General features: G+C 55.2%; 2 protein-coding genes across 5 annotated transcripts; one reads left to right on the top strand and one right to left on the bottom strand.

Annotated features, from left to right (window-relative positions):
- Window positions 1-100: 100 nt before the first annotated feature.
- AKR7A2 (aldo-keto reductase family 7 member A2) lies at window positions 101-7,619 on the bottom strand. Its single transcript, XM_058718876.1, has 7 exons — window positions 7,264-7,619; window positions 4,900-5,087; window positions 4,598-4,702; window positions 2,631-2,727; window positions 2,304-2,403; window positions 1,556-1,685; window positions 101-525 (listed from the first exon to the last, which is right to left on the bottom strand). Exons 1-7 carry the CDS (start codon window positions 7,589-7,591, stop codon window positions 364-366), a joined length of 1,110 nt encoding a protein of 369 aa, XP_058574859.1. The 5' UTR covers window positions 7,592-7,619; the 3' UTR covers window positions 101-363.
- Window positions 6,942-23,228, top strand: SLC66A1 (solute carrier family 66 member 1). Of its 4 annotated transcripts, none has more exons than XM_058718880.1 (8): window positions 6,942-7,073; window positions 12,223-12,391; window positions 19,318-19,447; window positions 20,273-20,360; window positions 20,953-21,095; window positions 21,265-21,357; window positions 21,848-22,033; window positions 22,918-23,228. In XM_058718880.1, the coding sequence occupies exons 2-8, from the start codon at window positions 12,228-12,230 to the stop codon at window positions 22,987-22,989; spliced, it is 876 nt and encodes a 291-aa protein (XP_058574863.1). In that variant the 5' UTR covers window positions 6,942-7,073; window positions 12,223-12,227; the 3' UTR covers window positions 22,990-23,228. The 4 variants fall into 4 exon arrangements, with proteins under 4 accessions (XP_058574863.1, XP_058574861.1, XP_058574862.1 ...); XM_058718878.1 differs by lacking the exon at window positions 6,942-7,073 and adding an exon at window positions 7,736-7,867; XM_058718879.1 differs by lacking the exon at window positions 6,942-7,073 and adding an exon at window positions 7,783-7,872.

Raw genomic sequence — 23,228 nt, 5'->3', positions numbered from 1 at the left:
TCTGCCCTCCGGGCACTCCATCTCATGGTTCTGCCCCTCTCGCAGGAAGCCCCTAGGCAGGATGAAAACTGGTCACAAATAAGTCAAGGAGACAGGTTCATGGGGTTTACTCAAGGCCTGGGCTACAGCCAGGTCAAGTGCCTGCTTTATTCAGACAGGAACTTCCCAAGGGGACCACAGCCCCAGCGTTTCCACATTCTGAGAGCAACTAGGAACCAGATGGGAATCTAGAAAAATAACGCATTGATCCAGACAATCAAAAAGACCACACTAAATCAACTTAAGGCAGACTGGTCAGGGTGAGAGAACAGAAGATGTGACGGAAAGGAGAGAAACCTTCAGCAGCTCGGGCCAGGGTGCGGCCTAGCGGAAGTAGTTAGGACATTCGTGGGCAACCAGGTGCCAGGCTCGCTCAAAGGCCTGCACGACGGCGGGCTCCAGGGGCCCTTCCTCAGTTGCCGCCAAGTTCTGTGCCAGCTGCTCCAGGCTGGACATGCCCAGGATGACTGCGTCCCCGTGGGCACCCTGCAAGGGGAGACGGCCACGGGTGAACACCTCATGCGCTGTAGTGACTTCAGCCACACGCCCTCCTCCCAGCCCCGCCCCTGCCGAGACTCGGGCTCTGAAGTTTATTTACGCCGTGCACAGTTCCACAAAGAACTTGAGGCGCCTTCCACAATTTCAACTATGTGACTCCAAACCCTGTCTTCTTTCCCTCCGCTGTCATACTGCTCATCCTCGGACAGACCTACGTTCAGAGCCCCGTTCCGCCACCCGGCAGCTGTGTAAGCTTGGCTTACTTACCTCACCTGTCTGTGACTCAGTCTTCTCTATTTTCAGGGTGGTTATGGGAATGAGAAATTATGTAAAGCGCTTAGCCCCCGTTTATTGAGTAACTACCATGTATACGGCAGACCCCGTGCAACTGTATGTATAAGGCTGATACAGGAGAAAAGTTTTAGCTGAGAAGACAGGGGACACAAGAGAGAGAGAGGGGAAACCCGAGGTCCCACCACAGAGTGAGACTAATGAGTTTGGAGAGATTTTCTGCCCCCTTCCTGGCTGTGTGAACCCATCCCCTCATGGAGAACACCACTTCCTAAGGCGTAAGTACTAACTAAATACATGTTTGTGAAGCTCTCATCCTGGGTCTGGGGCTCACTAAGAACAATGGAAGAATCGCTCACCATCAGGGATGGGGCCGAAAGAAACTTCAGAGGACAAAACTACTTAGATGGGGTGCCTGGCTGGCTCAGTGGGGGCAGCATGTGATTCTTGGTCTCGGGGTTGTGAATTCGAGCCCTATAGTGACTGTGGAGATTACTTAAAAATAAAATCTTTTCTTTTTTTTTTCTTTCTTTCTTTTTTCTAATGTAGGGGCCTGAACTCATCACCCTGAGATCAGGAGGCACGTGCTCCTCCGACGGAGCCAGCCAGGAGCCCCCAGAATAAAATCTTAAAAAAAAGAAGCGGCAGAAGCAACTTAGAAGTCACCTAGGGGTAAGTCTGGCTGTCCTCAGAGGGCAGTAGCAGCACGTCCAGGACGGCGGCTTACCTGGAGCCCGGAGTGGTGGTACATCCAACGGAGGGCGGCCGAGGTCATGCTGGGGACGCTGCGGCTGTACACAGCCTGCAGGGCCTTCTCCACCAGGGCAATGGCCTCGAAGTGGTGCTCCTTCCAGAAGCTGGGCAGGTGAAGGGGGTGGCACAAGGGTCAATAACATGGGGTCACAGCGGGGCTACAGCCAAAACGCCAAGCACAGCAGCTGTGCCCACCTAACTCTGCAGTGAGGAGGGACCAGCGTCTCTCCGGCAGCAGAACCAGTGTTTCTCCCGCTTTATCGGGCAGCAGAACGACTGGGTGCGGGAGGCAGTCAGAGGGACCTCACCAGAGACCCCACCTTTAACCTCTTTAGGAGTTCTTTTGAACTCGTAAAGCTGCCCTACCCTTACCTTACCTAGTGAAGCAGAGGTGACCAGTACAGGGGGGAGTGGGGGGGGGGGGGGGCCGGACTCAGCCCCAGGCCCCGTGAGTGTCAACCCAGGGCTTGCTCCTTCCTTCCTGGCAAGTGGTAAGCACTTCTCAGGGAAAAGCTATGACTTGGAGGGCCCGGCTTAAGGGGCAGGGATCCTCGTTTATTCACAGAGGTCCAGAGAACACCAGAAGTACCAGAGGTCAGGAGATGTAGGTCCAGGCAGCGGGGAAGACCTGGGACCCCGGGAAAGCAGCACAGAAGCTCTCCATTTCAGATAAGGGGGACCCCGTGCCCCACCCATCCTGACGCAGCCCACCCCCAGCTCACCGATTCCTGTAGGTCTCAGCCCAGGTATTCCCGAAGAAGCGGCCCATGGGTTGTTTCCCATCCTTGTCCTCGTACTTGTACTTGCCAGTCAGCAGGCCCCCTGCGGGAAGACTGCCATCAGATCTGCTGGCTCGCACTGTTCCCAGAGGCTGTTCTGGACTTGAGAAGGGGACGGCAGGGGGACGGCAGGGAACCCAGGAGAGCCGGAGGACCCAGCCCAGCCTCCCAGGTCCTGGGCCGGGCATCTACTATGTCAGGAATAGGCAGACACAGGGGCCGGGAATGCCCTCCCGCCCAGGGGGAGCCTGTCCACACGGCAGCCCATACCAGCCAGAGGGTTGTAGGCGTAGAACCTCAATCCAAAGTGCCTGAGGCAGGGGAGGAGCTCCGTTTCCACCTGCCGAGTGGTGGCGTTGTACATGCCCTGCAGACAGAAGAGCCAGATGGAGAGGGTGCTTGTGTCCAGGGAAGAGACCCCAGCCTTCTTTTAAAACTGCCAAAGGGTGCCTGGGTGGCTCAGTCGGTTGAGTGTCCAACTTCGGCTCAGGTCATGATCTCACGGTTCGTGAGTTTGAGCCCCACATTGGGTTCTGTGCTGACAGCTCAGAGCCTGGAGCCTGCTTCTGATTCTGTGTCTCCGTCTCTCTCTGCCCCTTTTCTTCTGGTTCTCTGTCTCTTTTTCTCTCTCAAAATAAATAAGCATCCAAAAAATACGTTTAAAACTGTCAGTCAAAACCTGCCCAGGACTTCAGCAGTGATTTCCCAAATCACTAGTGGTGGCAGAGGCTGGGGAGACGGTGCTGGATCCAAGGCAGGGAAACCCGACTGACTATATCATTGCACAAATATCTACTGTTGCCAGCCGTGGGCTGGACGCTGCATTCCCAAACACAAGTAAGTCCAGCCAGGTCTCTGCCTCTGCCTCTCACAGATGTTAGAGTCAAGCTCAAAACACAGAAGGAAAAAAAAAAACAACAACACAGAAGTAAGTATCTGTCAATAGATGAATGCAGAAGGGAAGGTGTGGTACATATACACAACGGGGTATCACTCAGCCACATAAAAAAGGATGAGATCTTGCTATTCGTGACAACATGGAAGGACCTACGGAGAATTATGCTAAGTGAAATAGGTCAAAGAAAGACAAACACCATATGATTTCACTTACACGTGGAACCTAAAAATCAAACGAACAAACAAAAAGGCAGAAACATTTGGGATGAGCACTGGGTGTTGTATGGAAACCAATTTGACAGTAAATTTCATATATTAAAAAATTAAAAAAAAAATTTTAAAAAAAGGCAGAAACAGACCCACATATACAGAGAACAAACTGCCAGTTGTCAGAGGAGAGGGGGTGGGGGATGGGCAAAAAGGAATGAAAAGGAGCGGGAGATACAGGGTACCGGTTATGCAACGAAGAAGTCACAGGGACGAGAGGTACAGCAGAGAGAATACAGGCAACAGTACGTACAGCGTTGTGTTGACAGGTGGTAGCTACACTTATGATGCACATAACACAGCACAGAGACTAGCGGGATCAGTATGTCATCCGTCTACAACTAATGTCACATTGTGTGTCAACTATACTTCAGTTAAAAAAAATACACACACGGGCGCCTGGGGGGCTCAGTCGGTTGAGCGTCCGACTTCGGCTCAGGTCATGAACTCACGGTTTATGAGTTCAAGCCCCGCAGCAGCTCACTGCTGTCAGCGTAGAGCCTGTTCCGGATCCTCTGTCCCCCTCTCTCTCTGCCCCTCCCCTGCTCACTCTCTCTTTCTCAAAAATACACAAACATTAAAAAAAAAAAAAAAAAAAAAAGAACCTTCTTTACAAGAAAAACCCCCACATACACACAGATAAAAGACAGAATAAAGGCGAGTTCTGTGATCCCAGTAGATGCTTACAAACACTCTGAATGCACAAAGATGAAGTCTTGATATTGGAGGCTTCTCTGGGGTATCGAGACGGGCCATCTAAGCGGGGCCTGAGCGCTTACTTCTACCAGGGAGAAGGGGAGGAGTGGTCCAGGCTGACGCACAGAGACAGGGCGGGAAGGAAGGGCCCGAGGAGTACATGCGGGCCATGAGGGGAGCCAGGGCCAGAGCCAACAGGTGCCCGTGGGTCAAGCTGAGGAGCCTGCACCTCATCCCCATGGCACCCGGCAGCCCTCTACAGGCTGTCGGTAGGGGAGTGACTGCTAAGGAGAGGGCACAGGAAGCAGTCGGAGGGGCCAGGGGAACCTGGAATCAGCAGCAGCCCCGCGGACGGGCCCTGCAGCCCTGGCCCTCACCTGGTACACCGTGGGCAGGATCCAGCCGCTGCTCTTGCAGAGGGTACAGATCTCGGCCACCTCCCAGGCAGCATAGTTGGAGAGGCCAAGCTCCACAAACTTGCCCTGCAGAGGAGAGGCCTCAGTCAGAAGCCGCCACGGCCCAGGACTCTAGAAAGGGGAGACAGGGGTGGGGACCCCGGGAGCGGGGTCTGCCCCCAGCTCTGCTCTGGGACTCCCCTGGTGCCTCCACCCTCCTGGGCAACGGCAGGCCAAGGAGAGGACCGGCAGACCACTTCCTGGAGCTCGGAGGCTGGCCTCACCTCCTGGTGCAGCTGGTGGCAGGCACGCAGCGTCTCTTCCACGGGGGTGTCGTGGTCAGGGGCATGCAGGTAGAAGAGGTCCACCCTGGAGCACTGCAGCCGCATCAGTGATGTCTCCAGCTGGGTCCGGAGACTGTCAGGCTTCAGCGATTTCCCTTCCCAGGGATTGGCCTTGGTGGCGATTTTCACTTTGAGGAGAGAATGCAAGGGCTAAGAGGCTTATTGTGTGCCCCTGTCTAAATTATTTAAGATCTCTGAGCCTCAATTTGCTAATCTGTAAGATGGGGATGGAACAATGGAACTGTCTCATAGGGAGATCATGAGCATTAAATATGTAAGTTCTCAGTGTTCACTGCTGCTTTAATCACTGTTATTAGTCACCAAACTGCTGGCTGTGCCAGGCCCAGCACTAGAGGCACAGTTGCTCCCTGCCCTCAAGGAGCTCACAGTCTAAAGGGTGATGTTATGACACAGTAGAGATAAGCACCTGGTGCTAAAAAAGCCCAGAGCACAGGGTTGTGGCCATTCTGGGAATTCCAGGGAAGGCTTCCTATAGGGATGACCCAGGAGCTGAGTCTCTAAAAATGAGTCACAGCCAACATGGGAGGATAGGAAGCACATTCCAGAGCGTGGGAATGCAGGCAAAGTCACAGGCCAAAAAAAAAAGAAAAGAAGAGTATGTGGAGGGCCATCCCTGCAATGCTGAGTTCTAAGAGCATCAACTCCAGGCAGGGAGCGGCAGCAGATGGGACAAGAGAAGGGTCACAGACCTAATCACAAATGGTTTTCTCAAATACCATCCACCAAAGGCAGCCATGTTCACAGTGTCTGTAGTCGGGAGACAACTAAAAGGGTGGGCCTGGAAACAGGAGACAAGAGGCTGCCTCAAGGACCCTGGAGAGACGGAGCTGCCCGAACAGGCATCACTGGCACACTTCAATCTGAGAGACAGGTCAAAGGCAAAGGCAGCAGGTGATTACAGATCTCTCTCCCCTTCAGACTCAGAGAACAAGACAGTGTTTTGCCATGCAAGCAGCTCAGAAGGGCCTTAACTGGCTGGATTCTACACTTTTCAGCAGGTCACAGGGGAGTCACCAGACTACTTGGGATGTGGGAGGGAATAAGTCCCACCGCTTCTTGTCCACATTGTCTCCATTTCCCTACATTGCTCAAATCCTCTGTGTTCCTGGTGTGAACTTTGCCTCAAGTTCAACCTGTGGACTTTGGCTCAGTGAATGCCTGTACTCAACGAAGCAAGCAGGGAAGGGCTGGAGGAGAAAAACCAATTCAGAAACAAAACCTTCATCGTTAAGGAGGGGCAGGCAGGTTAACTAGAAAGCGTGGGTCTGATTTCAGGTTCCCATTCTGTTCCTCCAGGTCCACCAAGCTATGAATCCAAGGAGGGCCCAGAGGGGGCTCCTGAAAAGAGTAAGGTAGTAAAAATAACAGCAAACGTTTACTGAGCCTCACCACATGCCAGGTAAGGTACCTCCTAGGCACATCCCATGGCATCAGGCTAATGAAGGGCAGTCCCTCCCATGCACAAACATCCTCCACTCAAGCCACACCTGTCTATTGGCCGTCCTTCCACATTCCAGACACTGCATTTCCAAGCCTGGTCTGCACAGCTGTACCTTCAGCCTTTGATGCCCCTTTCTCTTATTATCGTCCCAGTAAATTACTATTGGTCCTCTAAGGCCCAGCTCCAGTGTTCTCTGAACCCTCCATAGGCCTCTCCCTGACCCCATAATCCCCCACAGTGCTTCCTCCTCTGGGCTTCAACTTTCCCTATTAGACTCTAAGCTCCCTGTGGGTGCGTCAGAGCCACCTTCCCTCCTATAGCCCCATAACGAATCTCCCCACTCCACCCCTGCTCCCCCAGCTTGCTCTGTGGTCTAGCTGCAGCTCTCTCTGGGAGCCAGGGTACTGCCAACTAAAGAGAGCAAAGTCTAGGGACTGATGAAAGACCAGGATGAGAAAAGGGTGCTTAGAGAGCCATGGGCCGTGAGGGCAATGGGGAGAGGGAGGAGGTGGAGCTACTGGGGCCCCGCTTTGGGGCACTCGACAGGGTTGGAGGGGGTACTGCAGAGCTCTCTCTGGAGACCAGTGCCCGCAGAAGAGGTGCCCCAAGAAAGCAAGGCGGGGAGGAAGCGAAGAACTAGACCAGGCTCAGGGTAAGACTCGGGGTTCCTGAGCTGCAACCTCCAGAGGAAAGAGAAGGGGAGGGGAAGGAGATCAGGACAATGCACTGTCCGGCTGTCCGGGGCGAGACGTTCACGGAGCTGCCGGGAGGTCGGCGCCCGGGAGGGGACGCGTGGCTGGGGCCGGCTGGGCGCCGCACGGTGCAGGGGAGGTACAAGTTACCTCTGCAGTCGCCGCCGCCCAGCCCGAGGCCCAGGCCGCCCAGAATGCTCTCGGACTGGCCGTCGCTGTACATGAAGGCCGTGTCCAGCTCCGTGTGGCCGCGCTCCAGGAAGGCGCGCACGGCCGCGGCGCTGGCTGGGGCGTCCATGCGGCGCCCCATCTCCATGGTGCCCAGCACTGTGGCGGGCCGGACCGGGGGCCCCGAGGCGGCTCGCGGTGGAGACAGCGGCCCGGACATGGCGGTGGCGGCGCGAGCCTCGGGCACCCGGGGACCTCGGGTGCAGCGGACGGCTCCTCGGGCCACAGCGCGACGCAAGGCGCTCAGCATGAGGTCGGCGCCTGCGCGCTGAGGCGCTTCGAGCCCCGCCCACCAGCCGCCGGAGAGGAGCCTGGAGGCGGTGAGGGAACGGAGACAGGCTGCGCGCCGCCCCACCGCGCACGCTCCGCTTGCTCGCACCGCCCCCAAGGTCTATAGACTCCGCCCGCGGCGCAGGAGGCGGAGCCGCGCGGCTCAGGGGCGGGGCGGGGCGGGGTTTCGGGTCAGCTGACTTAGGCTGTGCAGACTCAACCCAGAAGCCGGAGCTGTGCTGTGGATCTTGGCGCGGTGAGGCAGGTTTGAGGCTGGGGGCAAGGATGAAGGCTGCGGGTCGGGACTCTGGGGCGTCTCTGCCACATTTTCCAATAACCTCCTCCAGCCCCTAGACCGTCTTGGGGCTTCTGTCCCCTCCTTCGGGTACGAGATCCTGGGACGAGGTTCTGAGCCGGGATTAGGTGGCCCCTGGGGGGCATACGTTCCCCTCCTGAGCATGGCCTCTCAGACGAGCCTGTCCAGGGATTAGTATCTGAGTCCCCTGTTCACCTCCTGGTTCCGGCGGTCGGCCCCCGTCGTGTCCGACGGCTTTGTTTTCTCCAGGGCAGGCCATGGGAGGGGGCCTCGCGGCGATTGAGCGCTGACCCCAGCAGCTGCCCTGTCATTATCCGCGCCAAACAGGCGGCTCGCGCGGGGCTGAGTCACCAGGTGGCCACGGACCTGGAGGCCTTGGAGTGGGTGGTATCCACCAGCGGGGACGCCCCTCCCCTCCACAGACGCCGCGGTTCTGTTGGGAGCCCAGATTGCCTCCTCCCCTCATGCCTAGGACAAGTTTTCAAGTGTGTCCATGGGGAGGCTGGGTTTGGAAGACTGGCGCGGGTCTTGTCCATTCAACACTTAACCGAAGGCTGCTTTGCGCCAGGGACTTGCGGAGGGCGGTAGAGGAGCGGGGGACAGTGCTTAGCCTGTACCAGGTACCATGCTCATTTCTTGGCCTGAATTATGTCATTTAATTCTGCAGTTTGTAATTCTGCAGTCTAGGAGGTGGATACCTAGGTTATCCGCCCCCCTCCCCCCCCCCCCCCCCCCCATTGTATAGATTGGAACTCGGAGGCTCAGTCACTTGCCCCGGAGTTCTATACCTTGTAGGCATCAGGCAGGTCAGTTCTAGGGTGTTCTCTCCTCAGACCTAGGTCATCTGAACTCACGACTGGTTTCCTTCCTTCCTTCCTTCCTTCCTTCCTTCCTTCCTTCCTTCCTTCTCTTTCCTTTCTGTATTCCTCTCTGTCTGTCTCCTCTTTCTTCCTCAGCACTTTCTGAACCTTTATTGTGCAGCTGGTGTTTCCAGCCCTGAGAGTCCGTCACAGCTAGGGTGAAGGGAGGGGTGTGGGCTTGAAGAGCAGGATTAGCTGAGGAATGTGATAAGCATTCTTCAGGTAGGTGAAGGAGGGGAGGGGGTGGGGTGACAGGTGTCATCCAGCCAGCCTTTGCAAGACCTCTTTGAGATGACATGTTAGAACTGGGTCAAAGTGTCTCCTTTACCAGGCCCTCCAGGGGCAGAAGGACACTCCTTGGGGAAGAGACCACACGTGCGGAAGCCTGGAGGCCTGCAGCTTCCTTGGGAAGCTTCCATGGGAAGCATCTCCGTGATTCAGCTTGGGATCCGAGAGAGGAACTTGGGTATGGCAGGTGATGCCTTCTCCAGCACAGCCTTTCTCAGAATCAGATGGGGTTGCCCTTCTTTTTTTTTTTTTAAGATTTTAATTTTAGGTAATCTCTACCCCCAGTGTGGGGCTTGAACTCACAACCCCAAGACCTAGAGTCACATGTTCTACCAACTGAGCCAGCCAGGCATCCCAAATCCCTTGTGTTTAAGGCTGCTTCTTGAACCCAAAGACCCTGATCTGAAGTCCAGAGACACTGTTCCTGAATTCTGGACACGTGCCCTCTGTGGTTCCAAGACACCCCTGCTGTGGTCCTTGTCAAACCTGTGGATGCAGCCAAACTTTGTTGGAACCCCGGACATCTGTTCTCACAGTGCTATTTGACCAAGAGGTGGGCCCCTTTCCAGAAGCCAGGCCTGGGGCCCAGGCTGGCTCTTTAGCTGGGTCAGAACCTATAGGTGACAGGCTGTACGCACAGCGGCCCCCAGGGGAAGGCCCTCTGGTCAGGATTCCTGTGCGTCTTAGAGTGCCCTGAGTTGTACCCATGCCCTGTGCATGGATAGGAGACCACCCAGCTAGTGCTCTGGGCCCTCTGAGCCAAGCTATGGTTCTCAAGACACCCCCTTCCCTCACTGGGCATGTGCTCACCTTATTTCCTCCCTAACCTGGTGAAAAGGATAGGGGGTGAGGGGGTGGCCTCAGGGTTGTTGAGCTATAGGGTTCTCATCCCTCAAGCAGTCACCAGCCTGACAGCCAGTCAGGCGCTGGGCTAAGAGCCTCATATGTGCTTCATCTGCACCACAAACCCCAAGGAGTGAGTGTCATCATCCCCATTTTATAGAGAGGCTTAGACGGGTTCCTCACTTGGGCAGGGCCACCCGACCTTATCTGGAAAACGGAGACCCTCTCCACTACCTCGCAGGGAAGTTACGAGGGTGGCGATGTAGTCATGCAATGGGCTGGATGGGCACACTCAGAATCTGTAAGAGGACGGTGGGGAGTCCAGTTGGGACGTGGCTGGGGGACCAGAGGACTTGCTCTGAGATGCCTTTAGCCCAGCAGAGATACAGTTCTTACCTGGATTGTCTGTTAACCTGGGTGGCCTTGCAGGTGCTAGTGGCAAGACATCAGGTCAACAGCTCCCACGTGGGCTGTGCTAAAGGTCATCAAGGTGGGTTACCAGGATGCAGGTAGAGGCTATCAGCACCCTTTCTGGGCCCCGGGGGTACTGCAGAGGCCCGGGCAGACAGTGACCCGGATGCCCTTACCCCCAGCTCAGGGCCTCTGCTCGTGGCCAGTCACAGTAGGGCTGAGAGTCTCAAACTTCCTGAGAAGAGAAGCTGACTTGCTTCCTTTCCCTCCCCGGTGCTCCCAGGGTGCTGCGATCTCAGCACTCCCAAGGGTCTGGCCAGGGTGACAGTCCATTTGGGTGCTGTGACAAAACACCAAAGACCGGGTGGCTTATAAACAATACACTTTGATTTCTTACGTGTTCTCGGGGCTCGGAAATCCAAGGTCAAGGCACCAGCAGATTTGGTGTCTGGTGAGGGTCCGCCCCCTGGCTCATAGGTCTTTTCGCTGTGTCCTCATGTCGCAGAAGGGGTGAGGGAGCTCCCTGGGGTCTCTTTTATAAGGACACTCGTCCCATTTATGAGGGCTTTGCTCTCCTGACCCAAGCACCTGCCAACGGCCCCATCTCCTAATGCCATCACACTGGGGGTTAGGTTTCAATGTACGAATTTGGGGAGCACACAAATGTTCACTCTGTAGCACAGGGCATTGCTTTATGAGGATTCTGGGCCTTCTGAGTAGGAACTGAAGGTGGCCGGAGACAGTCTCAGCCCGGTGAGGAAAGCCTCTGAGCACAGGAAGAGAAGAGGAAGCCTGCCTTCTGGCCACTGGGGAGGTCGGGGCAGTTAGGCCAGGCCACAGGAGAGCTCGGCCACGCCCAGGGACAGAAGCGCCTGAGGCAGCATTGGCAGGGTGGCTATGAGCTGGGTTGTGGTGGGCTCCCAGTCCCCGCTTTGACTCTGGCCTCTGCCGCTTCCTGGCTGGGTACGAGTCCCTTCCGTTCATGGAGTTGATATGAGGACAACGTGAGTAAATGCCTGCGAGGTGCTTCGCACAAAGCTGGCAAAGAGCTTAGTAATCAAGGGCTGTGATGCGTCTCGCCTGGTAGACACGGCGCCACCTGGCTACACTTTCTCTCCCTTCTCTTGGACTGTCGCGCAGACGGGGACTGCTTTAGTCACTGTGCAGGGTGCTCGGGCACCGGGAGGAGACTTTCCTGCCTGTTCCTGCACCAGCCACCTTCTGGCTTTGCTGGTGGTGAGAATGGGGAGGTGGCTCTGGACCCCTTGCCAGCGGGCGTGCCACACATGTTGCTCCTGGAGAATTCTGCGTGAGTGCCACGCTTGGGTCCCAGCCACCTGTGCAGGCCGTCATCCCCTGAGCGACGTTGGCAGATAGCCCTACTTTAAATGAGACGATGTGCTCAACGGGGCCTGGTCTCAGCAGACCCTCCTGGAGTAATTGACAAAACAGACTGGAAACAACGTAAATGTTCAAGAGTCCTGACAGAGGTGCCCCTGAGGGCTCAGTTCTCCGCACTGTAGGGACTCCTTTAACCCTGGTGACATCCGTGTGAGGGCGGTACAGTTACCACCCCTTTCATAGATGAAGGTATTGAAGCACAGGGGGGCCGGGGCATCGACCCAAAGCTGCAGCACCGTCAAGTGGTAAAGCTGGGATTCGAACACACTTGTCCCTGGCTGCAGATCAGCGCTCCCCCTGCCCGTGTCATTGGCACGCGTGTGCTGTCATCTTTCTGTCCTCGAGGCTGATTGTCCTCGGATTCAGAGGCTTGGTCTGTGCCAGGTGTTGAAACTGGGGATGGGCATAGCTGGGGGGGCCACAGGATGCAGACCTTCCAGAGCTGAAGCCGCCCTTTCTTTCTCCCCCTACGACCCTCCCTCCATCCCACAGCGGCCATGGTCTGGAAGAAACTGGGCTCCGGCAACTTCTCCAGCTGCCCCAACGGCTCCCTCGAGTGGATATGGGACGTGTTTGGCGAGTGCGCCCAGGACGGCTGGGACGAGGCCAGCGTGGGCCTGGGCTTGATCTCCATTCTCTGTTTTGCAGCATCCACCTTCCCGTGAGTACCGGCAGGGGCGCGGGGAGCAGGGCAGGGGCGATGGCTTCAGGCACTGCTTGGAGGGGCCCCTCCAGATTCAAGGCCATGTGTGCTGCCTCCACTCCCACTCACTGACTTCCAGCCCGCCCCGGAGGGCCCTGCGCTGAACCCCACCCTAGGCTGACACACAGATGATAGTAACAAGAATATTAACACTTGCTGCCCTGTGTTGAGGGTCCAGTGTGTGTGTGGCTGACTTCTAAGCGCTTGATGTGTTTTTTACTTCATTTAATCCTCATAATAAGCCTGTGAAATAGGAACAGTTGCCGTGCCTACTTTTATGAGGGAACGGAAACCCAGAGAGGCTAAGTAACTTGCTCTACGTTGCACAGCTAGGAAGAGAGGAAGCAGAGGGGTGGGTGGGCTGAGATGCACCAAGCCCTCGTCCTGTGACAGTCTGGTGGTGGGCGGAGAAGCAGGGATTACCAAACAGCGTGGCCACTGGCATGATTGGGGAAGAGGACACCCTGTGACCTGGGAGAGTCACTTTGCTGCTGCGTACCTCAGCTTCCCCATCTGCAAAATGGGAATGTTGTTCCCTAACTGCCGGGGTTGCTGGCGTGAGGGAACGTACGCCTTTGCTCGTTGCGTGCACAACCCCGTGGCTGGACAGAGTGTGTGCGGGTCAGGGACGCGGGGACAGGTGAGGTCAAAGAGGTCACCAAGGGCCCTGTAATGTGAGGCATTCTCCCCTGTTAGGAAACGTGCTCTTTATCCTGAGGGAAAAAGATAGGAGTTTAATCAGGAGCTCGGCATCTTTTAAAAATAGCTTTATGGAGAGATAATCCACATACCATATAATTAGCCTATTTACATGTATAATTCAGTGTTTTTCGTATAGCCACAGAGTTGTGTAACCATTGCCTTAATCAGTTTTAGGACATTTTCTTCGCCCTAAAAAGAAACCCCCAAAGCAGTGAGTCATTCCTCATTTCCCACTCCCAGGCCCTGGCAACCACGAGTCTACTTTCTGTTGCTATAAATTTGCCTACCCTGGACGTTTCGTGTAAAGGGAATCACAGAGCATGCGAAAGCCTGGCTTCTTTCCCTTAACATAACGTCTTCAAGGCTCATGCATGTTTGGCAGGTGTGAGGGCTTCATTCCTGTTTATGTCTGAATAATATTCCCGTGTGTGATATCCCCCCTTTTATTCGTTCGTCCATTGATGGGCATTTGGTCTGTTTCTACTTTGCGGCTATGCCAGTCAAGGCCACTGTGAGCATTCATGGGCACGTTTTTGTGGGTACATGTTTTCACTTCTCTTGGGTACGTGCCTAAGTAGCAAAATTGCTGGGTCATATGGTAACTCTGTGTTTACTCTTTTAAGGATGTTTAAAAAACATTAAGTTTCTGGTCTCATGACGTGGCCTGGCCCTAGTGATGTCATTTTGGGCCTGTGGTTTTCTTTTCTTTCTCTCTCTCTCTTTTTTTTTTTTTTTTTTAAGATTTTTTTTTCATTTTTCTTTTTAATATTTATTTATTTTTGAGAGAGAGAGAAACAGAGCACAAACTGGGGAGGGACAGAGAGAGAGGAAGACACAGAATCTGAAGCAGGCTCCAGGCTCTGAGCTGTCAGCACAGAGCCCGACGTGGGGCTCGAACCCACCGACCGTGAGGTTATGACCTGAGCCAAAGTTGGATGCTTAACCGACTGAGCCACCCAGGTGCCCCTTTTTCAGAGATTTTTATTTTAAGGGACGCTTGGGTGGCTCAGTCGGTCAAGCATCTGACTCTTGATTTTGAGATCATGATCTCACAGTTTGTGAGTTTGAGCTCAGAGTCTGGCTCTGTGGTGATGGTGCAGAGCCTACTTAGGATTCTGTCTTTCCTTCCTTCTGCCCCTCCCCGCCTTTGTGCTCACTCTCTCTCCCCCTTTCTCTCTCAAAATTAATAAACTTAAAAAAAAAAAGATTTTTGTTTTTAAATAATCTCTGTATGCAACGTGGGGCTCGAAGTCACAACCCTGAGATGAAGAATCACACGCTCCACTGACTGAGCCAGCCAGGCGCCCCCAGTGGTTTTCTTTTTAATAAGGAACCGCCAGGCTGTTTTCCAGAGAGGCTACACCATTTTACATTCCCACCAGCCATGTGTGTGAGGTTCCAGGGTCTCCAAATCCCCATCAATGCGTATTTTCTTTGTTATTGTAGCCACCCTAACGGCTTTGCAGTGTTATCTCATTGTAGTTTTGATTTGTATCTGCCTGATGGCTAGTGATGTTAAGCGTAGCTTTTCTTGTGATTTTTGGCCATTTGTGTATCTTCTTTGGAAAAAGGTCTGTTCAGATCCTTTGCCCATTTGTCAAGTGGATTGTCTGTCTTTTTGTTGTTGAGTCGTAGGGGTTCTTTACATATCCTAGATACAACAGCTTCATCTGACATATGATTTGCAAGTATTTTCTCCTGTTCCGTGGGTTCTCTGTTCACTTTCGCAATGGTGTCCTCTGAAGCACAGAAGTCCTAAATTTGGACAGTGTCCAGTTTATCTCTTTTTTTTCTTTTGTTGCTCGTGCTTTTGGTGTCCTATCTAAAAAAGCATCGTAGCCTAACCCAAGTCACAGAGATTTGCCCTTATCGTAACTGGGGTGCAGGGGCACAAGACCACCTAGCTTTGGGGGTCCCACACAGACCGGGTTCGGCCACTCACTGCTGACAGAATCTGAAGGCAGAGACACCGAGTGATGGTGAACCAAGAAAGGAATTTGTTTCCAAGAGGCCCATCCTGGGAAGACCATGGACTTGCGTCTCAAGAAGGACTGTCTCCGTAGTGCTGAAAATCCATCTGGATTTATATAAGGAGAATGTGGGACAGGGGTCAGTGGGGACGTGCTGGTGGGCAGTGAGGGTCAGGTCAGTCCTTGTCTTGGGGTCAGTCATTCCGGGTCTTGCTGGCTCAGGGCCGTCCTTGTCGCCTGAGGGAGTAGTTTCGGTTCCCTTCCCGGGATGCTTTGCCCGCAGGGTCTTTTGCCTGAGTTATGGGATGAGCTGGAAAGAAGAACTTAATCAATTAGAAAGTTTGAGGTCAAAATGGATGTAGGTGAAGCCCTCTTTCGTTATCGTTTCTTCTGAGAGTGTTATAGATTTACCTGATTCTGACACCAGCATCCCTGTGTATTTTTGCCCCACAGCACCAAGCATTTAACTCAGTTTAGGCCCTGTCTACTTTGGGACAGCATCAGATCCCACAGGTTAAGGGCTCAGTCCCACAGGGTTGCCCCTCCCCCTTCAGAGGTCACTTGTAAGTCTAGGTTGTCGGCTGTGCTTCTGGTAGGTGTAGACCAGCTCTAGATCAAACCTGCTTGGGTTTGATGAATTTGCTAGAGCGGCTCACAGAAGTCAGAAAAACATCTTACTCACTGGATCACCAGTTTATCACAAAAGGATGTAACTCAGGAACAGCTACATGGAAGAGATGGAATTTCTAATTTCTCTCCCAGCGCGCCGCCCTCCCTGAATCTCTTACACGTTCACCAACCTGGAAGCTCTCTGAACCTGTCTGTTCCATTTCTTGTGCAGGCTTTGCTACACAGGCATGCTTGATTAAATCAGGGCCACTGGCGATTGACTTCATCTCCGGCCCCTGCCCCCTCCCCCAGAGGTCACTGGATTGGGCCGGAAAGTTCCAAGGGTTTAATCACATCATGGCAACCAGCCCTCCTCTTTGGAGGATCCAGAGGCTTCCCAAAACTTAACCTCGTGAACATAACAAAAGGCACCCTTATTGTTCTAATCGCTTTGGAAATCGCAAGGTTTTTAGGAGCTCTCTGCCAGGGATGGGGTGAAGACCGAATCTAGATTTCTTATTATAAATCGCAGTGTAACAAATTAGCTTTTGAATTTAGGTCTGTTAAGAAACAAAGTGCCACTGGGTAAAATTGAAGATCCAGTTGGTGCTATGAAGCCATTCATGAATTGGACAGCATCCCATCTAGCAAATAGATGCTCTAAGGAGTTTTATAAAATGGAAGATTATAAGAAGGAGAGTGGGGCAAGAAATTATTAGCAGAAAAAAACGAAAGAGAGAAAGAAAGGATGATATCAGGTAAATTCACTTTCCTGCAGGGGATCTTACTTAGTAGATTACCTCATCTTCTTTTGATGGGGGATGGAGAGGACAGATGACCTCACTACTGCTGACCAGAAAATTCCTGACCAATTAAGACTACGTTTCTGGGTTGAAATGCAATTAGATTACTTATTAAGCCCCTGTTTGGTGATTTGGCCTGAGTGACTCCATCTTGAGCCTGTGGTTTTCTTTTTGATGGGTTGTTGATACAGTTTGAGTGATATTTTGTATATGGTGTGAGGTAGGGGTTCAGTCTTTCTTTTGCATGGAGATACCTAGTTGTCCCAGTACCATGTGTTTAAAAGACTGTTTTAATTCAATTCCCCCATTGAATTGTCCTAGTATGCTGTCACGGGCTTGACATTTTTATTGAATTGGCTTATTCCAGGTGCCATTGTGGGTATATTGCAAGTCGTCAAAGCAGATGCCATCCTTGCCTTTGCAGAGCTTCGACTCTGGCTCCCTTTATTTATTTATTTATTTATTTATTTTTAAGTTTATTTATTTTGAGGGAGAGAGAGCGTGCATACTGCCAGCAGGTGAGGGGCAGAGAGCAAGAGGCAGAGAGAGAATCCCAAGCAGGCTCTGAGCTGTCAGCACACAGCCCAACGTGGGGCTTGATCTTACAAACCGTGAGATCATGACCTGCTGGCTCCTTTTAAAAGGCAGTCTGGGAGGGGCGCCTGCGTGGCTCAGTCAGTTAAGCATCAGACTCTTACTTTTGGCTCAGGTCATGATCTCACAGCTACAGAGATCAAGCCCTATGTCAGGCCCCGTGGTGACAGCGTGGAGCCTGCTTAGGATTCTCTCCCTCTCTCTTCCCCTCCCCTGCTCTCTCTCTCTTTCAAAATAAATAAGTCAACATTAAAAAAAAAAAGGCAGTGTGGGAGTCACAGGGAAGAAGGGCTAGAGGGACAGGGAATAAGACTGGAGGTAGGGAGGCCACCTTGGAGGCTATGTAAGCCATCCAACAAGCAGCGATATTAGCGGGGGTTGGAGAAGCCCTTCACAGGCTGACCGGACAGGTATGGGTGACTGATGGAGGCTGAGGGAGAGGGATGCCTTGTTCCGAGCTGAGAGCTTCTCTAGAACGATCTGAGGAGCTGGCTGAGGCTTTTCCTGCCTGCCTGAGCCTGGCCGAGTAACCAGTGAGGGGGGTCAGAGGCCGGAGAGAGAGCCCCAGGTGACAGCAGGAAGGGCGGTCCCCTTCGTGCTCCTCTGTAGGACTCAGCCTTTCTTGAGTGCGGCAGAATCACTCCCCCTGAAATTTATGGAGTCTTGCCAAGACACATGTCCCAGAAGGGGCTTTAGGGGCCAGAGGATAGACCTTAATTAGGGGCTTCCGCGGTGCCAGGCCTGTGCCGGACCCTATTCCTCCCTTCAGGAAGCTTGAGTCCAGGAGGGACAGGGATGTCCTGTGTTACAAGGGAGAAGTGGAGGACACTGGCGAGCTTGCCGCAAGGAAGCCCTGGGGAGGAAGTGATAGTTCTCAAGCCATGAAACACAAAGAGGAAGAGAAGGGAGTGGGCCGGCCGGCTGCCAGGAACAGGCTGGAGAAAGGGAAATAGGTCCTGGTGGAGGGGGCAGGGGCAGAGGAAGAGCCAGAGCTGGGGGCCATGTGAGGACGCGCCCGGGAGGATGCGACTCCTCGCTGAACAGCAGTGAAAGGCTCTGAATGATTTCAGGGTTTTAGAAAGATCCTTGAGAGGGAGGACAGATTCGAGGAGGAACCAGGCGTGAATAAGAGACACAGAGGTGGGTGGTTGGGCAGGGGGCGCTCGGACAGGAGGAGGAGAGGGAGAGATGGCCATGGGGAGAACCAGGCCATGCTCTCTGCTCAGCTTCTGATGTTGGTGATGGTGGGGGTGGGGGTGGGGTGAGGTACCACTTAGCCCCCTTTTATTTAAATACACACCAACGATTAAACAGAAATGTAAAGGCTTAATGGCAGTTGTGTAAGGGTTAAGGGTGACTGGAGCCTCAGGGTCTGGCTGTGACAGGACTGGCCCAGCCCCTATGAGGAACGTGGCTACGCAGACCTGCCCTGTGGGGGTTCTGTGAGGACTGGGTGAGTCCATACGCACAGAGGGCCCAGAATTCTCCTGTAACCTGTCATCGGCATTGAGCTCATGCTAAGACCAAGGGTCCAAGGAGAGGGCCTTTGGGAAAACCACCAGCGTATCAGAAGCCACTGGCCTGGTGGCGGAGAGCTCTGGGGGTCCCAGCCCTGGCCCTCCCCATTGCCCTTTTTAAAAAAATTTTTTAACGTTTATTTATTTTTGAGAGAGAGAGAGAGCTGGGGAGGGGCAGAGAGAGAGGAGACACAGAATCTGAAGCAGGCTCCAGGCTCTGAGCTGCCAGCACAGAGCCTGACGCGGGTCCCGAACTCACGAACCGAGATCATGACCTGAGCCAAAGTCCGACGTTTAACCCACCTAGCCACCCAAGCGCCCCTTCCCATTGCCCTTTGAAGGTAATGGGCTGTCATCTGGTCCATCTTATCACCGGCTGCTCCTGGAGATCGTGCAGCCCCAGGCGTTGTGCTCCCGCCACCGTCCTTTGAACCCCCTTCCCCTCCTCAGAAGAAAGAATGTGGAGTCCCTGTGAAGTGGTCTCAGGGCCTGACACAGAACTTTAGCACCCTGTAAAAACTCCACGTTCCCACTGGGAGATGCCAGGGTGACAACGGAGGGGAATCTGAGTACTGCTATGGGTGGTTCTGGAAAGAGGGATGCCCCACAGGGTTCCCGGGTGACTTCCTGTGCTTCTGCGGCTCCTGCCCCACTCTTCCCCTGAGTGTCGTCTCCTTCCTCTGCCACAGCCAGTACATCAAGGCCTGCAAGACAGGCAACATGGACCAGGCGCTGTCTCTGTGGTTCCTCCTGGGCTGGATCGGTGGAGACTCCTGCAACCTCATCGGCTCCTTCCTCGCCGACCAGCTGCCCCTGCAGGTGGGCCAGACCGCGGGCAGGTGGGCTGCACGGGACAGCCAGCAGGAGGGTCCCCGCTCCAGCGTCCTGATCCATGGTTCCATCTGGCGAGGGCCCCACCCCGTAGAGAGTGCCTTCCGCCCTGCCATGCGGCATGACAAGGGGTCGGTCGGTGCCCTTGTCCGGGCCTCAGTTTCTCCATTTGCACACTGAGCACATCAAACCAGAGGATCGCTCTGGGGGTTGTGCTGTTAGGGTGTGGGGCCCCAGAGGAGGAACGGTTTCCCTTGGCAGGTCCAGGTGCCAGGAATCACAGGAATCCTCTGCCTTCCCCACCAGGACTGTAAAGTCTTTTTTTTTTTTTTTTTTTTTAAATGTTTATTTATTTTTGAGAGAGAGAGGCAGAGCATGAGTGGGGGAGGGACAGAGAGAGAGAGGGGGAGACACAGAATCCGAAGCAGGCTCCAGGCTCTGAGCTGTCAGCTCAGAGCCGGACGCGGGGCTCGAACCCACGAACTGCGAGATCATGACCTGAGCCCAAGTCGGACGCCCCACCGACTGAGCCACCCAGGCGCCCCAGGACTGTAAAGTCTTGATGGCTCCTGTACCAGCCAGACCAGAGCCCTCACTTAACCTCCCAGTCCCGTTCTGTATCCTGCACGTTTTCTCCCTCTGCCTCCCTGATCTCTGAGGCCGGGTAGAAACTGTGCTCCCCTCCTTCCCAGATAAGGAGACAGAAGGTCAGAGAGGTGAAATGAATCGGCCGGGCCACCCGGCTGCTGACCGAGCACGGCGGTGCTGTCGGCACATGGTCCGCAGAGCCTGGGAGCCCTGTTTGTCTTGCAGACCTACACGGCGGTATATTACGTACTGGCGGACCTGCTGATGCTGTCACTGTACTTTCATTACAAATTTAAGAAACGCCCCTCGCTGCGTGAGTACGGGGTCCCTCTGGTCGGGCGTGTCGGGGGCAGCGGGACAGCCGGCAGCCGGGGAGGAAGTGGGTTTCCCATTGCCCAGTGATAAACTCAGCGTAGGGCCTTATCTGCAGGTCTGAGCCCCAGCCGGCCAAGATGGAGGCCGGAGGGTGATTGGCACATCCCGGCAGGACCGCAGGGACTTCCCTTCTCTTGAGCTCTCATTCAGCAAACGTGGCTTCAGCTGCTCCTCTGTGCCTGGCCCTGGGCTTGGAGCTGAGGAACCGAGGACAAGGACAGGTCCTCGCTGCCCTTGAGGATTGAGAAGGGGGAGGTCAGATGGAGGCACTTGGGGGTGGGGCTGTTTCGCTGGCATTTCCGTGTGGGGTAACCCCCTCCTGATCCTGCTGCCTTCGTCTCTCCTTTACCACCCGAGGAGAAGGGTGCTATGATTACACCTGTTCTGTAGATGAGGAATTAAAGCTCAGAGAGGTTCGGTTACTCGCCCAGAGTCACACAGCCACTGAAGGGCAAGGCCAGGACTCAAGTCCTGGTCTGTTTCCTGCCACTGATAACCTAACCGTGGCTTTCCACCTGCCTCCCGCTCAGTGTCTACCCCCATCAATTCTCTGCTCCTGTTCATTTTGGCAATGGTGTGTACCACCCCACTGCTGAGGAGTGCTGGCCCCGTGACTGCCCCGAGCGAAGTCTTCCGGGGGCGGACGCTTCTGTCAGTGGAGCCGGGCAGTAAGGTGAGGTGCGGGTCTGGTAGGGTGGGGTGTGGATTGGGGGCCGGCTCGTCGTCCCCAAGGACCCTGCCCTGCATGGCCGTGGAGGTGGGCACTGCCCTCTCCCAGGGGGCCTGGGGTCTCGCCCTGCACCCCTGGCCCTGTTAGGCACTGAGCACCCCCTCGCCCCCAGCCCTTCACTCGGCAGGAAATCATCGGCTTCGTCATCGGCTCTGTCTCCAGCGTGCTGTACCTGCTCTCCCGGCTGCCTCAGATCCGCACTAACGTGAGCCTGGGGCAGGGGTGGGGGGACCCCCTGTGTTGAGGTGTGGAGTTTCGCAAGAGGTCTGGGTCCAAACTCACTGTTGGCTTGGGCAAGTGCATCCAGTTCCCTAAGCCTCAGTTTCTGCCTCTGGGGAGTGGGCATGGGCCGCCTACGGGCACGTGTGTCCTGTGTGTGTCTCAGGGAAGCAAGAGGTCACGCGAGGTCAGGGGCTAGGCCCAGAGTCCTGAGAGGAGAGGAGAGAGTGGCATATTGGGGCCAGGGGGGCTTGTGGGGCAGCGAGGGTCCGTGGGGGGCGGGGGAGCGGGCCATCGTGGGGCCAATGTCCCACGGGCCCGGAACGGGTGTAGGGGTGCGGGTCGTGGATACCAGGTGCACAGGGAGACGTCAGCTCAGAGCATGCACAGTGCGACAGGGACGTGTGGACAGTGACAACCCAGGGTGACAGGAGTCCTGTCTGCGGCCTCCGACCCCACCCCCTCCTCACCCCTAGTTCCTGAGGAAGTCGACCCAGGGGGTCTCCTATTCGCTGTTCGCGTTGGTGATGCTGGGGAACACGTTGTACGGGCTGAGCGTGCTGCTCAAGAACCCCGAGGTGGGTCAGAGTGAGGGCAGCTACCTGCTGCACCACCTGCCCTGGCTCGTGGGCAGCCTGGGCGTGCTGCTTCTGGACAGCATCGTATCCTTCAGGGGCGGGGCGGAGGGCAGGGCGGAGGGCGTGGCGGGGCGGGGCGTGCTGCTGCTAGACCCCATCATATCCTTCAGGGGCGGGGCGGAGGGCGGGGCGGGGCGTGCTGCTGCGGGACACCGTCCTATCCTTCAGGGACGGGGCAGCGTGGGGCCCGGCTTGGCAGCCTCCGCCTGCACACGGCTCCGCCCCCACCCATCCAAGCACCCCGGGAGGCACCAGACCCGGCGGTGAGCAGGAACCGAATGGCCCTCGCCTGGGAAGCTTACAGCTCAGTGAGGGGGCAGTTGGCACGCATGGAGTGATCAGAGTGTGGCGCGGGGGGCTTAGAAGGTCAGCCAAGGCCACCACAGTGCCATTTAAACTGCCCCGAAGAGGTGCCTGAGTGGCTCAGTTAAGTGTCAGGCTTCAGCTCAGGTCACGATCTCGAGGTTTGTGAGTTCAAGCCCCACATCGGATGCTGTGCTGTCAGCACCAAGCCTGCTGGGGATCCTGTGTCCCGCCCCCACTACCCCAAGCCCGCTCGTCCTCTTCCTTTCTCTCAAAAATAAACATTAAAAAAAAAAAGTTAAACTGCCCCCCCTCCCCGGGAGAAGAAGAAATCACGCAGAGAGACAAGGGAGGGGTGATCTAGACTCAGCTTGTGCAAAGGCCCTGAGGAATAAGGGGGAAATCAGCCCATCCAGGCCAGAGGAGTGTAAGCTGGAATGTGGAGGCAGCTGTCCCTGAGAGCCTCGAAGGAGGGGCTGCAGCTCCAGACCTTGGCCTCTCAGAGTGAGGGTGACTGGGAAGGAAGAGGGGAGCAGCTCCGGAGGGAGCCGGGTCACGTCCGTCCCAATCTCTGCTCCGTTTGGCCTTGACGTCGGCCCCTCCAGATTTCTATCCAGTTCCTGGTGTACAGGAACACGGCCACCTCCGCGGAGCGCCAGCCCCTGCTCCACAGTTGACAGGGACCCAGGCCAAGCCCAGGACAAACCGGGACCTCCAGATGCCACACCCAGCAAGGGACAGCTGTGGGCAGACACGGGGCTGCTGACCGTGGACTGGATCGTGGAGGAGGCTGGGGGTGCCTTGAGCTTCCCGCCCAGCTGCCTCCCCACCCACCTCTGAACTCTCTGGGCTGACTCCCGGGAGCCCCGACTGACTCTTCAGGGAGTGAGGAGTGAGAGGGGCACCAGGGCCAGTC

The sequence above is a fragment of the Neofelis nebulosa genome, chromosome 2 (genome assembly GCF_028018385.1).
Source record: "Neofelis nebulosa isolate mNeoNeb1 chromosome 2, mNeoNeb1.pri, whole genome shotgun sequence".
Lineage (NCBI taxonomy): Eukaryota > Metazoa > Chordata > Mammalia > Carnivora > Felidae > Neofelis > Neofelis nebulosa.
Note: the sequence above shows the minus strand (reverse complement) of the source record. Positions and strands in the feature narration are given on the sequence as shown.

What these genes read in the sequence shown, in the direction of transcription:
- AKR7A2 (XM_058718876.1), bottom strand. Translation starts at nt 7,591, where the DNA reads ATGCTGAGCGCCTTGCGTCGCGCTGTGGCCCGAGGAGCCGTCCGCTGC. An exon ending in GGGCGGCGGCGACTGCAGAG is followed by an intron (nt 5,088 to 7,263) that starts GTAACTTGTACC and finishes CTCTCCTCAAAG; the next exon opens with TGAAAATCGCCACCAAGGCC. An exon ending in ACCACCACTCCGGGCTCCAG is followed by an intron (nt 526 to 1,555) that starts GTAAGCCGCCGT and finishes CTCCCCTTGCAG; the next exon opens with GGTGCCCACGGGGACGCAGT.
- SLC66A1 (XM_058718880.1), top strand. Translation starts at nt 12,228, where the DNA reads ATGGTCTGGAAGAAACTGGGCTCCGGCAACTTCTCCAGCTGCCCCAAC. An exon ending in TAAGAAACGCCCCTCGCTGC is followed by an intron (nt 20,361 to 20,952) that starts GTGAGTACGGGG and finishes CCTCCCGCTCAG; the next exon opens with TGTCTACCCCCATCAATTCT. An exon ending in TGCCTCAGATCCGCACTAAC is followed by an intron (nt 21,358 to 21,847) that starts GTGAGCCTGGGG and finishes CCTCACCCCTAG; the next exon opens with TTCCTGAGGAAGTCGACCCA.